The sequence below is a fragment of the Antrostomus carolinensis genome, unplaced genomic scaffold (assembly GCF_000700745.2).
Source record: "Antrostomus carolinensis isolate BGI_N321 unplaced genomic scaffold, ASM70074v2 scaffold13555, whole genome shotgun sequence".
Taxonomy (NCBI): Eukaryota; Metazoa; Chordata; class Aves; order Caprimulgiformes; family Caprimulgidae; genus Antrostomus; species Antrostomus carolinensis.
In genome coordinates, this window is record NW_010318488.1 from 1 (window position 1) to 13157 (window position 13157).

The 13157-nt window shown below is 37.2% G+C and overlaps 1 protein-coding gene across 1 annotated transcript; it reads left to right on the top strand.

Moving 5' to 3' along the window:
- Window positions 1-4386: 4386 nt before the first annotated feature.
- On the top strand, window positions 4387-11482 carry PARD6B (par-6 family cell polarity regulator beta; the record flags this gene model as incomplete). The annotated part of the gene is made up of 2 exons (XM_010168924.1): window positions 4387-4609; window positions 10275-11482. Coding segments are annotated over 2 exons (1053 nt in total), but the record flags the coding sequence as incomplete, so codon positions are not given.
- Between the last annotated feature and the right edge of the window lie 1675 nt (window positions 11483-13157).

Below are 13157 nucleotides of genomic sequence, written 5' to 3' on the forward strand. Positions count from 1 at the left end.
AGCGGGAGTTCGGTGGTGCTGTCGCTTACCGGGTGCGCTGGCTGCGGGGGAGAAGAGAAAAAAAAGTATTTTTGAAGTGTTTTACACAGGTTAGTGGAGTTGGCCCCTTAGTTTCTGCATAGACTGAAAAACGTACAGAGAATTAGATGTTTGGGGAAAGTTTGGTATATCTGTGCCAAAAAAGGTACTTGGAGTTATGATTTAAGCTCCAAAACCTGTTCTTTGTCTGAATTAGGAAAGGAGTACATTTGTTTAACTTGGTGACTGTTCCTGTACATTTTTTTGGTGAGGTAGAGCATAGCTGGCATTGCTTGGTAGAGGTAAGCCCTGGCTAACTTAGTAATTGCCTTCTTCTTGAGGCTATGTGAGGATTTTACACTAGCAGCTGTTTTATGAGCGTGTATCTGTATGTTACGGTTTATACCAACAGTTTCTTGTTGTCAAAGCTTTGCACAATTCTGTAAATTCTCTCATGAGTGTATCTGCATCCACTCTTCCTACTGTTAATTTTTCAGGTGCTGGTTAGGCAAAGTCTTGCTGACAAATGTCTCTTGTGGGCTTTCTTTAGATTGGTTTATAGTCTGTTGTTTATATTCTGTACCTTCCTTTCCTGCTAATCAAGTGTTACAGCAGCAGTGTATGTAATGCAGTCAGGACCTGTGTTGGTTTATTTAAGGATAACATAGTGCTGAAACTTCTAGAAAATGTATGGTTGGTCTCTATAGCTTGAATGATAATGATTTCTTTCAAGTGTTAAAGGAACTTTAATGTGGAAAAAAGCAGAAAGCACAGGAATAGCTGGTAGCTATGATTTCAAACTGGTTAAGCATAGCTGTTCCTGCGGTTGGTGAAGTCTTTTTTTCATCTATGCTCTTGTAAGACTGATATCAATCAGTACAGTGTGTTTATAAACAAGATATTTGTTGCCTCAGCCAAAAGTCTAGGCTTACTCTTCCCTCATTGTGTGTTTTCCTTGATTTAACATATATCTAGGGATCAGCTGTGTGATGTGTTCTTTGGTGTTGGTCCAGAGAATCATAGCAGCTTTAAATGAATAGAGACTCTCTTAAGTGCATGTTATGAAGCAGGTTTCAAGGCATTCCTAGAACTACTTGTTGCTAATGCATTATTTAACAGCACCTTGATTTAATATAGCATAGGAGTCACCTTCCATTTATGAAAATAATACATTCCAAAGAGAAGGAACAAAGGTTTGTGTGGGAGCTGGAGGGGACCATTACTGTGGACTGGTCTAGGCTTTGAAGTCTTGTCAGCGATGTGTGGCTCTTTATTTAGATACTCCAAATCAATATTCTTGCCCCAACTGACAAAGCTGTGCCAGCACAGCCCAACTATAGTTGCAGGTATATGAGCAAAATCCTTTTGTCAGTCTAGTTTATTCAGTTTGGGTAACTGGTCTGAACTTGCTCTGGGAAATCCCCTTAGTATATTAAGTCCAGTTAGCCCTTCTCTCATCATAGAAAATCTAGTTTTATACCTCAGACCAGGGTTCCTGGTGTTGGTATGAAAGCCTCAAAAAAACCTCCTAGTTCTCTAGATGTAAAATTGAAGTTTCCCCCCTTATGACTTGGAATAATATTTTTTTTGCAGAATGAAATCTGATATACTGGTTATAAGACAGATGTGGACATTGTAGCTCATGTTCTAGTGTTGCTGGAGACTTGTAGTGTAGCAGCAGAGTTCTGTGTTAGAGAGGACTTAAAGATGTTCCTCATAAGTAAGTCTTACTTAAGTGAGTATCTCTACTAACTTCCTAGTACGCTGACAGGGCTTGTACTGTGTTTTCCCAGATGAGTTACCCCTGTAACAGCACGTGTTGTTAATAAAGAGCTCAGGTGGCAAGAAGCCTTCTCTTCTTAAGTTAGTATCTTCCTATCTTTCATCTTCTCTTAAACTTCTTATAAGTTTTAAGTGCAGCCTGTTTAATGGAATGGAGTGCAACATTTGATATAAGATGAAAACATTTCAGGGGGTTAAAATAATCTATGAAATGGTATGGTTTTACTTCTGTCTTTTTATCTGCTTTATAATAGTATTATGCATATGGCAAACCACGTTAGGAAATAATAGCCAGATTATTATTCTCTTGCTGTTTGCACCAACTATGTATAAAATCATGGGGGGGGGAAGAATCCCACGTTTGAATATCTGTCCCTTTGAACGCTTGCTGCAATGGGATTTAACGTACTGCAAATGGACTGTGAGGTGCTTGGCTTTTTAAACTTTTAGTACTGAATTATGTTTAAACTACATAGTCTTTTGAAGCCAAACAATTGAAATTGATGCAATGCATGGGCAATTCCTGTGGCATTCATTCTTCCAATAGCTGAAGAAAGATTTGAGAGCCACAGGATAAAGTCTTTCACTGACGTCAGGATTAAGTGTGCTGCTTCTGACGTGATGGGAGTTCCTCCTGTAGGCTTTTCTTTGCTTTTCTTGTAAGCACGTATGAATCATCCCTTCTGCCTTATTGTTCGTTAATGTCACTGTAATTGGACTATTCCTACAAGAGGAATGTTCCTAGATAATTCCTTTATTTGAAACTTTTGGAGGGAGGTGGGGTGTTGGAAGGTGTGTCTTGTTTTGCTGTGCTGTGTTTGAGTTAGCATGGTGTTAACGTGCTAACAACGGGGTCCTTGTCTCCTTATTTTCATTCCTTTGTATGTGAGAATTCTAAAACTTCTATTCTTCAAAAGATTGTAATCAAATGTGAGGTAAAGGTTGATCTGGAGGCTTGGTAATGTGCACCTTCACATCTGCTGTGTGTAACATACACCTGAGTATGTGATACTGAGGCTCAAACTTTCAGTCAGTGTTTTGTTCCATGTGCTCTTCTGCTCTGCTTAAAACTAAACTTGAAATTTATTTAAAGTCTTTATGTTCACTATAGGTCAGCAATAGAATTCACACACAAAAAAGCCGCAAGTGACTTTTTTGTTTGTTGTTCTTTATTTTTATGATTACTTTATTATCCTTTTAATTCATATACAAGCTGATCTGCTTTTAGAAACCTGGCTGCTGCTACCTCTTAATTCCTTTTGGCATCTTTGGTATGTTGTGTGTGCCTGATATGGAGATTTTGGAGTAATTTTAATGCAATGTTCTGTGTGCTTTGGGTCCTGCCCGTGTTGGGCAGTTTTACCTTTACAATTTTACCAGTTACGCTTGATAAAATTGCAATTTGCCTAGTCTATATCAAATACTTACTCTTTTATTTGCACCCAGTTTAGTCTTATGCCTACCACCACTAAATCATTGCTAGCGTTTTTTAATTAGTGTTTGTTATATAGGTGATTTAGGAGACTGAAGCTTGAGTGGACTAGGGAGCTGGGGTTTTTTGTTGAATGATCATACTAAGTGCAGATCCTACCCCTGAAAGTACAGTACCAGTGCTTTAGTGGGTTTTTTGCATCTCTTCTGAATCTTGTTTGGTTTACACCCTGGATACAACCACATTTTAAAAGACCATGCAATCAAGATTTGTGTCTTTATCATGCAGGTGAATCTTCTGAATGCTCTTAGGGAGTAGTGGCTGGTTGCCTCCTTTATATATCTCTTTATATATATCCTACATATATCTCTTTATATATATCCTACATGTATCTCTTTATATATATCCTATATATATCTCTTTATCTCTTTATGTATATCACTTTATATATATCCTACATGTATCTCTTTATATATATCCTACATGTATCTCTTTAGGTAAGAGTAGAATTGACTTGAGATCAGCTCACTGAAGCTTTACTGTGCATAGGTTGTAGTCTTCAGGTCAAAGTGGCTTTTTAATTGCTTGACCAAAAAACTGGGAATCTGAAAACTACTCAGTATTGCCTAGGTTAGCTGTGTGTGAATAACAATCTATACATTCCGTTCTAAAGTGCACTGAAATTTCTTTGGAAAAGGTTCCAGGTAGTCACATACCATTGGAGGTTCATCATGGTTAATCTTGTTTTTGAGCCACCATTGTCAGTGCTGGGTATGAATTCTGTCCCTTACCGAGAGCGTGGCGGTTTCATTAGCATGTAAGAATCTGCAATTATTCTTGCACTGGTTTGTCACCTTAATGCTGAGCTCCCATATTAGTGAATGCTTTGACCTAAATGGAACAATGGAAACAACTTTTGCATATTCAAAAGTATGTTTTTTTTTATCAAGACCAGAAATAGTTGTAAGTTTGGGGGAGGGGAACTAAAACAACATTTTAAACTGACCTTTTTATTATGCCACTTAAAAATTAATTGGTTGTAGTTTTTAGTGCACTTTTAATTCAATAATGTTTCTGGTTTAACATTCAAATCATTTTATTGCCTGAAGATGTTAGATTTCCATATTAATGACTTAAGATATATTTTGTTGTAGTTTGGAGCAGAATTTCGACGATTTTCTCTGGAGAGATCCAAACCTGGAAAGTTTGAGGAGTTCTATGGATTATTGCAGCATGTGCACAAGATACCAAATGTTGATGTTCTAGTGGGATATACGGACATTCATGGAGACCTGCTGCCCATCAATAATGATGACAATTATCACAAAGCAGTTTCCACAGCCAATCCTCTACTCAGGATTTTCATTCAGAGAAAAGGTAAGTAAGTGCACTTGATGTCTGTGAATCATCTGTTTATCCAGTTATACTGTGTTGCAGTAAACAGTGTGACGTATGGAGGAAAAAACCCTTCAGTCCTATTTCATCATGCTGAATTCCATAGTAATTATGGATCATGAAAAGTATTCACAATCCACGTCTTTGGCAAGAGCTTCCTCGGGCAGCCTATTTATACTTTGTGCTTTTTTGCTTGTATTTAGTTCAGTTGAGTTAAATCTCTAGCAAATGCTACTTTATGGTTTTAATGTAAGCAAATTAAAATAAACTTTAAACCTCTAGGGTTTTCTGCTCTGTATGTTGGATGCCATTCACTTAAAATTCTGATCTTGATCAGACAAGAAGAGAGACCATTACAGGATAGAAAGAAATCTTGGAAGTCTTATTACATGAAGTATTAAATGTCAGTATAGATTAAAGACTAACTTTGTAATATGCTACCCTTCACACTTTCCTAATAAAACATTCTGAAGGTTTCAAAATGAGAAGCTTATTTCACTTAGCAAACTCTAAACATGAGTGCTGCTTAGTTTATTCATTTGCTTTTCAAAATGGCATGTCTTCTAGGCACAGAGTTCTGGTTGTCTTTTTCTAGTGACTACTTTTGTTCATAAAGGAAAAAAAATCAAATTTGAAGTTGTATTTGTTCTTGTCCAGGAAAGCATATTCTGTATATGGAACTGAAGGAGAGAAATCTAGTGGTGTGATTTGAAATTGTTTTAACCCAGAGAAGCCAAGAAAACCTGATTTCTGCACTTGTTTTCTGCTTACTTGCCTGCAGGGGTGAGGGTACATGCATTGTGTGTGTATATGAACATGTGTGTGTGCAATTCCTATCATAATAAGGCAGTCAGATGATCTTGGAATATCAGACTGCTTTGGCTTAGCTATTTTATAGAGATGTGCACTCTTTGTGGTTGTTGCTAAGATGGTTTTATTTTCCTTAGAAAATACTTGGGCATCGGAAGCTTTTAGCAACTTTCCCACTCCAAAAAATGAACCAGCTGCACAACAGCCTGACACAAAAACAATAATCAAAAATAGTATGGCTGTTCCCCAGCTGCTGTGTTGCTGGCAAAACGCGTTTGCTTTGTTTCTCCTGAGGATGGTAGTCTAGTAGTGCCTGTGTTTTCAGTCCTGAAGTGGCAAAGCAATGAACTATTTGCTCTAATAGATCCTAGAGGTAGAAAAGGTCTATGATTCCATTTAATCTCCTGCAGTAGCCATATGACGAGAACAGATAAGCCACTTTGTCAGACTGGGATTATTGAGGTTATATTTTAACACCATATGTTTTTAGATTGTTACTAGTGGTACATGTTCAATGCTGACTGTTACTAATGTTATAACACCTATGCCTTTATTTATTGTACCTTTATTTAAGCATGATGGATTATTTCTTATTACTCTGATGTGAGGAATTGATATAAAGCATGAAACTAGAAATAAGATATCACACTTCAGTTTGTCATGCCAAGAATTGATTAGCAGGAAAAGCTGTGTAGAAATTATCACTTGTCATCACCTTCCCTTTGACACCAGAGTCGTCTGGCTGTAGAGTTCTAGGGAATAAAGAACCCAGGCTGGCATCTGAATCCAGCACTTCCAGCACTGCAGTTTGTTCTGAATTAGTTGTGACCACTTTGATCACTGCTGTGATCACTGGCTTTGATTCCATTAGCAAATGTGCTCTGTGGATCAGAGGTTTGCTTGATGAAAAATAAGGAAATAACTTGCATCTGTATTTTATTTGTGATAATTTGCCTGTAACTAAGGCTGAATTGCCAGAGTTAGAGAAGTGTCGTAATTTTTGCAGCGTAATTTGTTCAGGTGTAATTAGTTCATCTGATGGCACATATCTTTTATTGGTTGTACCTCTGAAGTTGAAAATCAAATATCTCAACAAATACCAGCTACTGGTGGGGCTGCTTTGATCTCTGCTGTTTTGGAACTATAACTCATAAGTGACACAAGTTACTTTCCATCTGCAAGGCTTCGTGTGGCTTTCATACAATCGCTTAATTCACCTGAAAAATTTATTTGGGTTTTCTGTTAGAATTTTGCCCTTTTTTTTTTGTATTTCCAGCAACAGTAGTTGGGAATTTAAAATCTTTGGCAAAAAGCCCCTGTAGGGAAGAGAGAAAGCTTTTGCTGTCTTAAAAGGTCAGACATTTTATTATGCTGTCTTACCTGTTTAAAAGCCACATGCAATTTGCAGAAAGCTAACATGAGGTATGAGCGGACTACAATAAAATCTGGAGTAAATAGTATTAACTTCTTAGTATATTGCATCCAAGTAACACCTTAAGGGGTTGAATGGGAGCAACAAGATACTTTTGCAGTGTTGTTAATGAGTGACAATTGTGATAAAGTCACTCAATTTCAGAAGTTTTGTTATGTCAGAGTAAGCACTCTTTTCTTTTTTGTTCAATTTTGATTCCTAATTGATGAAAGCTAGAAAGTTGTCTGTCCTAAGCATTTATGTATATTGGCTAACGTGGTAAGAAACCTAGAGATCCTGTAATGAAATGAAATCAAATCACGTTATTCCCATTAGAATCTTTTAATTATATTTAACTAAACTTCTTCAAAATATTTTAAACTGCTCCAGTGGTAAATCTAAGCTGGAGCTTGATATTGCATGAGTCAAGAATGGCTGTCAGTTTGCAGAAACCAGTTGCTTATTGGAATTTCATTCTGCATTTTAACAGATTAACAGGTACTGTTGACATCTGGAATTTAAAGGTTAAACTGATGTATCATGATCAAATCCAGATGTACGGGAGTCGCTCTGTCTGTGAGAAAAATCTTACTGAAGATAATGTGGTGCAGGGGACATAGTCCACACAGATCCTGAAGGGCAGTTTGATGTGGGGGACTTTGCATTGTAAATACAAGAATACTAGAGATGATAACAAAAGATATATTTTATTATAATATACTTAAAACTCACTTGCAGGATATTAAATGACAGTATACAACTCCTGCAGTTTCTGGATGTGTGTGGCTATATATAGTAAAAAGTGGGTTCTTTGGTTAATCCATTTGTGTGCCTCTTGAGATAGACTTTTTCACTGAGAAGCTTTATTTTGATGAAAAGCAAGAGGCTTTTTAAACAGCTCTCTATGGAATATATTAACTATTCTAAGTCCTCTTCCTAAAACCATAGGTTAGTTTCCTCAAACCATGTTTTGTTATACCTTGTGACTAAATAAGAGACAGGATTTGTTGAGGCTTATTTAAAAAATGCTAGATTGCATCTATATTCAAATGTACTAATGATTTGGGGGTTTTGAAAATATAATTCTTGAGGGGTAACTCTACATTGCTTTGCAAATAGATCAGGAAAACATTTTAAGTATCAGTCTTGAAGAATGTTAAATTGAAACCAGATTTGTCATTTGTAACCTGTTTTATATGTCCTGAAATAAGTGTATACAGATTGGTGCCACCTTGAGCTTGAAACAGCTGGGGGAAAAAAAAAACCCATTCTTGCACTCTGTGGACATTCTCCTTAACATTATCTGTAGTTAACACCTTGTCCTTTGGCTTCATGCCAAAATATTTTCCGCTGCAGCTTTAAACTGATTAGCTAGGTGCCAGAACAAAGATGCCTTTGTACTCCAGAATATTGCTTCAGAAAATTTGTTTAGCAGTGGAAGGGAGGTTAAACAGAGTCATGCTGCTTGGCTGAGATTTCGGGAGATGAGTTTTCATCAATCTTTCACTATTTCTTTATCTCACAAATTATGTAACCTTGTGTGAGTAAGGTTTGTGCTAGTTTTGAATTTCTGGACTACAAAGGCTCGTTACAATGCAAAACAACTACCCTCTGGTGCTTTATAGTTTCTTAAATGTTTTGACATATAACTTGCAATTTTGAAATACTTACTTCAGCAACTTGTCACGTAACTTAAGTTTTCAAAAGCAAAAGCACCAGCTCAGTGTTAACCTTTCTGATTGTGTATTTGTCTTTTGAAAGAGACTTTTAAAGTTCATGTCTCTTCTAATAAATGTTTTTCTGTTCCTAGTTTTTGTTTAAAAAACACTTTCACATGCAGATATGTTTACATAATATTTCTTTCAAAGTCTGTCATTTTGCAACTGATTTTCATGTTTCTCTACTAACTGAAAAATCTGATTTGGGCCAAAGTTATAAGCCTTATCAGGTAGTTGTGGGAAGGCAGCTGGGTGATGGTTTTTGTGAACTCCGTTCTTGTCAGGGAAGGAAGTTGTGAAAAGCCACGTGAATAGTTCTAGGTCTTACTGTTGGGTAAAGAGCACAAACTTACTGTGATCATTTACAGGACACAGTCAATCTACTTCTGGGATGTAATAAATGTATAATTCCTGTTTGTGCCAATTAAGTTGTTGATCAATTTTATCTGTAAACTTTAATACAAAAGATGTTCTGTCTTTAGCAAACAGCTTTGCTTTCCTTAAGGATCACACCTATTATTTTTTAAAACAAAAAAATTTAAAACATGTAAATGATGCCATCATCAGGACACTTTTTCAAAAAACATGTTGATGAACTATTTTATTAGTATTGTGTACACACAAGGTATGAGTTGATAATAAATCTGTTTTCTTGGTGAGCTAATTTAAATTAGTTTCTTTTCCTGTTTTCCTTTATCTTTTAGAATACTAAGTCCAAGGCTGTGTTAGTAGACCAATCATTCTTACAAAACTTCATGTCTTCAGCAGCCTTAATGTCTGGAGAAGGGAAGGGTTAGTATGACACGTTGGAATAGTGTGGGCTGTTGCTTCAGAACTGCTTTCTCTGTTTTGCTTAAAGTAAACCAGTACATATGACTGGTACATGTCTATGTCTTCATCTTAGCCTAGGGAAAAAGAAAAGCTTCTGACTTACCAACTCTCACTGTGTACTTTTTTCATCAGCAATTGACAGGTTTCCTGAAATTTCACACTAGGATAGCATTTCCATAGTTATTTCAATTCACAGATTGAAATACATAGCAATTCTACTTGTGGGCTGGACCAATGACATCTTAATGTGATAATACAGAGAAATCCCAACTTATTTTTGTTTTGCTTGAAGTATTTGTGTGCAAGATCTCGTTGTTTCTGCTCCACAGCCATTTTACCTACGTTGCATGGGGGCAGGGAAGAGTGCAGAATGGAATAAGCTTTCTGGAGTTTGAATCCAGGTCACTTGGATAGTTTCCAGGAACTAAGCAATAATAGGCACACTGGCTGCTTTCCTTTTTTCATTCTTTCTTTTCCAATGATCTGAAACCTGAGGAGAGAAAGCTAGCAAGTGGAATTACTCCGAATAAAATTCAAATGTTTCTAGGAACATACTCACTCTTTCCATTCTAAACTTTCTATCAAGCAGCCAGAATATAGCAGAATACAGTTCTTTGTGTCTCTGCTGCTGCTAACTTGCTTTTATTCTTTTGTGTACTCACTTTCCTTAGGTAGTAGGAAACCAAAAGTATTACAAACTTTGATGAATCTCATAATGTTAAAGCTCTTGTTTCATGTGTAGAGAGAAATGTTTCTACTACAGCAAGACAGAAACCTTCTAGATTAGATATTTCATTCTACTAACCTAAAACATGATGTCAATGCCATGTGGGCCACATACAAACTGATCTAATCATCCATGTGCTATGTCTTACAGAAGATGCAGACTACAGTGCCTTTGGTACGGATACCATGACAAGGAAGAAAAATGTCTTATCAAATGTGTTACGCCCGGATAATCACAAGAAGAAACCACACATTGTTATTAGCATGCCACAAGACTTCAGACCAGTGTCTTCTATTATAGATGTAGATATTCTTCCAGAAACCCATCGTCGAGTACGACTTTACAAATACGGAACTGACAAACCCCTTGGGTTCTATATACGAGATGGCTCTAGCGTCAGAGTGACGCCACATGGATTAGAGAAAGTTCCGGGGATTTTCATATCTAGGCTTGTCCCTGGAGGTCTGGCTCAAAGCACAGGCTTACTGGCTGTTAATGATGAAGTATTGGAGGTGAATGGAATAGAGGTTTCGGGAAAAAGCCTTGATCAGGTTACAGACATGATGATTGCAAACAGCCGTAACCTGATCATTACAGTAAGACCAGCAAACCAGAGAAATAATGTTGTGAGGAACAGTCGGACTTCTGGCAGCTCTGGTCAGTCTACTGAATCTAGCCTTCCAAGTAGCACACCAAATATTTTGTCAAATTCCTTGCAAGGAGAAGAGGAGAGCGATGAAGAGGACATTATTATTGAAGATAGTGGTGAGCCACAGCAGATTCCAAAAGCTGCACCTACCACCGAAAGCCTAGAATCATTGACACAAATTGAACTCCTTCATGAGTCAACACAGAATGGATTCCTTCCTTCCGGTGAGATGAACTTGAATCATTCAGCAGGCAGCATTAGCATGGAATATGAAGCACAAGATCCAGATCATAAGTCATTAGAAGAAGATGGAACTATAATAACACTATGAAATTACATTGTGTACTTTGTATTAAGTAAAGATGCCATACGTGGTTTAATTTGGCTTAACATGTAATACGTTTTATACCTCTCCATCTACCGAGCACTGCAGTTAGGTTAAAAGGAGGCAAAACAGTAAATTCAAGAAGTTCAAAATTATGTAAGTTGACTAACTTTGGTTAATTCTGCACTTCAATGTAAATACTTCACAAAGACAGAAGATAATTGATAAATGACTGAAATTGAATGAGGAAGACTTAAGCTGAAAATGAAGGATAGCTAAGAGATGGCTGTGAGCTTTCTTTTAAAGGTACTTGATTTATTTTTTCTGTAATGCAGAATGCTACTGGTTCTATAGAAGTAAACTTCCATTATTGTGTGAGGTTGACTGTGTCTAATGTACTGTGGTTTCATTTTCATCTGAAGCGCTGCTTACGTATGATGGAGCTGCTTTAGCCACTTCATTCCTGTTCTGGACTGCTGTTCAGCTGGTACAGCTGTTTGTGTGGCTTTGTGTATGAGGAAACTGAAAATTGAGCAGGAGGTGGGGTGGGAAGAGATGTTTGTGGTTGCTCTAGTTCCCTGACTGACTCACTGAGCAATAGGGATATGTGGTAGTGGTCAGCAACTTGCTAACAGGCAGGATTTGAAGATGGGGGCTTCTGAAGTTGACTGGTCCTTTGTAAGTGAATGTGCAACCACAGGCTCATTAGTCATGCACCTTTACTGTTTTTAATGGCCAAGTAAGCTTACTTTTAATGACTATGATTTTGAAATTCAAATGTGAAAGTCTTAACACTTAAGCATCAAAGATATGTTCTCATTTTAGTTCGCAGTATTTAAGGATATCATTGGATTTAGTTGCTAGTGTCAGTAAATTTCAAAGAAATCAAATGTAAACTTAGTGCTATGGAAATAACATAACAATGTATGTTAAAATCACAGTCCTAGTAGAAGCAGGAAAGGTTTCTGCTAGCAAAGGTTTGTTGTAGAGTCTGAATTGTGTAAAAAGTGACTTCAAACCTGAAGAAGTTAGAACATTTTAAATTAAGTTAAATCCCTGGATTTAAAAAAAAAGTTTTAAATCAGAATGAGGCTTTAATAGAACTTGCTTGGGCCAACTGGTACTGAGGTATTCATTATAATGAACTAAAGTGTAACTGCTGATCTTTGTGTACTACTGGCAGGGTCTTTTGAATATTACAAAGTTGCTATATGTAAACTGAAATACTGACGACAAGTCCTGATACTGCAAGTGCCTAAGTATGGGTGTATCCAGCTGCAAACTTACTAGAAGAATTGCAGGGAGAAGCTTCTAGCATTATTTTTCCCTCTCCCCTTTTAGTATCTCCTGCTTTAACACTTTCGCACTCAGTTCCCAACCTAACCCTTCTCTGGAAGCATAAGTTGTGGCAGGAAAATGAGATGGGGACTGGGGAGAAGGATGGATGGAGCTTCTCACCAGGGATCCAGTCTGTGTCAACCTCTGAGAAAGAAGTAGGATGCTACCAGTTCTGTACTGTGGTGCTGTGGTCTGGTGCTTACCAGAGCCAGTGGTCAGTCTAGGTTCTTGGAAGCATTTTCTACCCTGTGGGGAGATACGATGAGCAGGAGAGGAGACTAACCCCCTTTTTTTTTCCCCCTCAGTCTATCTTGAGGAAACATCTACCTCTAGTAACTTACTAACAAGAGACTAACTGTAAGTTTAATGTTGAGGCATCTGTAAAAGTCTTTATAGGATATCAGAGGCTAAAACTGTATTTAAGATTTTTGTATTGATGTAAACGAAATTGCTTCAGAAATTGCTGCTGTTTAATTTTACTAAATGCAGATTTTAAATTCATATCTCATGAGCAGTAGTATTTTCAAGCCTTCAATACCATTGGAATTCAAGTCCTGCAGATGTCAAGAAAGGTGCCCATTAATTAATGAATTAATGCCCATTTTGATTTATGGAGAGTTAGCATTGCAGACAATGGTACTCTGCAAATACAGGTTAGAGTTCTCCTTCGCTGGATTTATTTATAGTTTCTTCAGTGTGCATATGGAGAGGCCCTGGAATT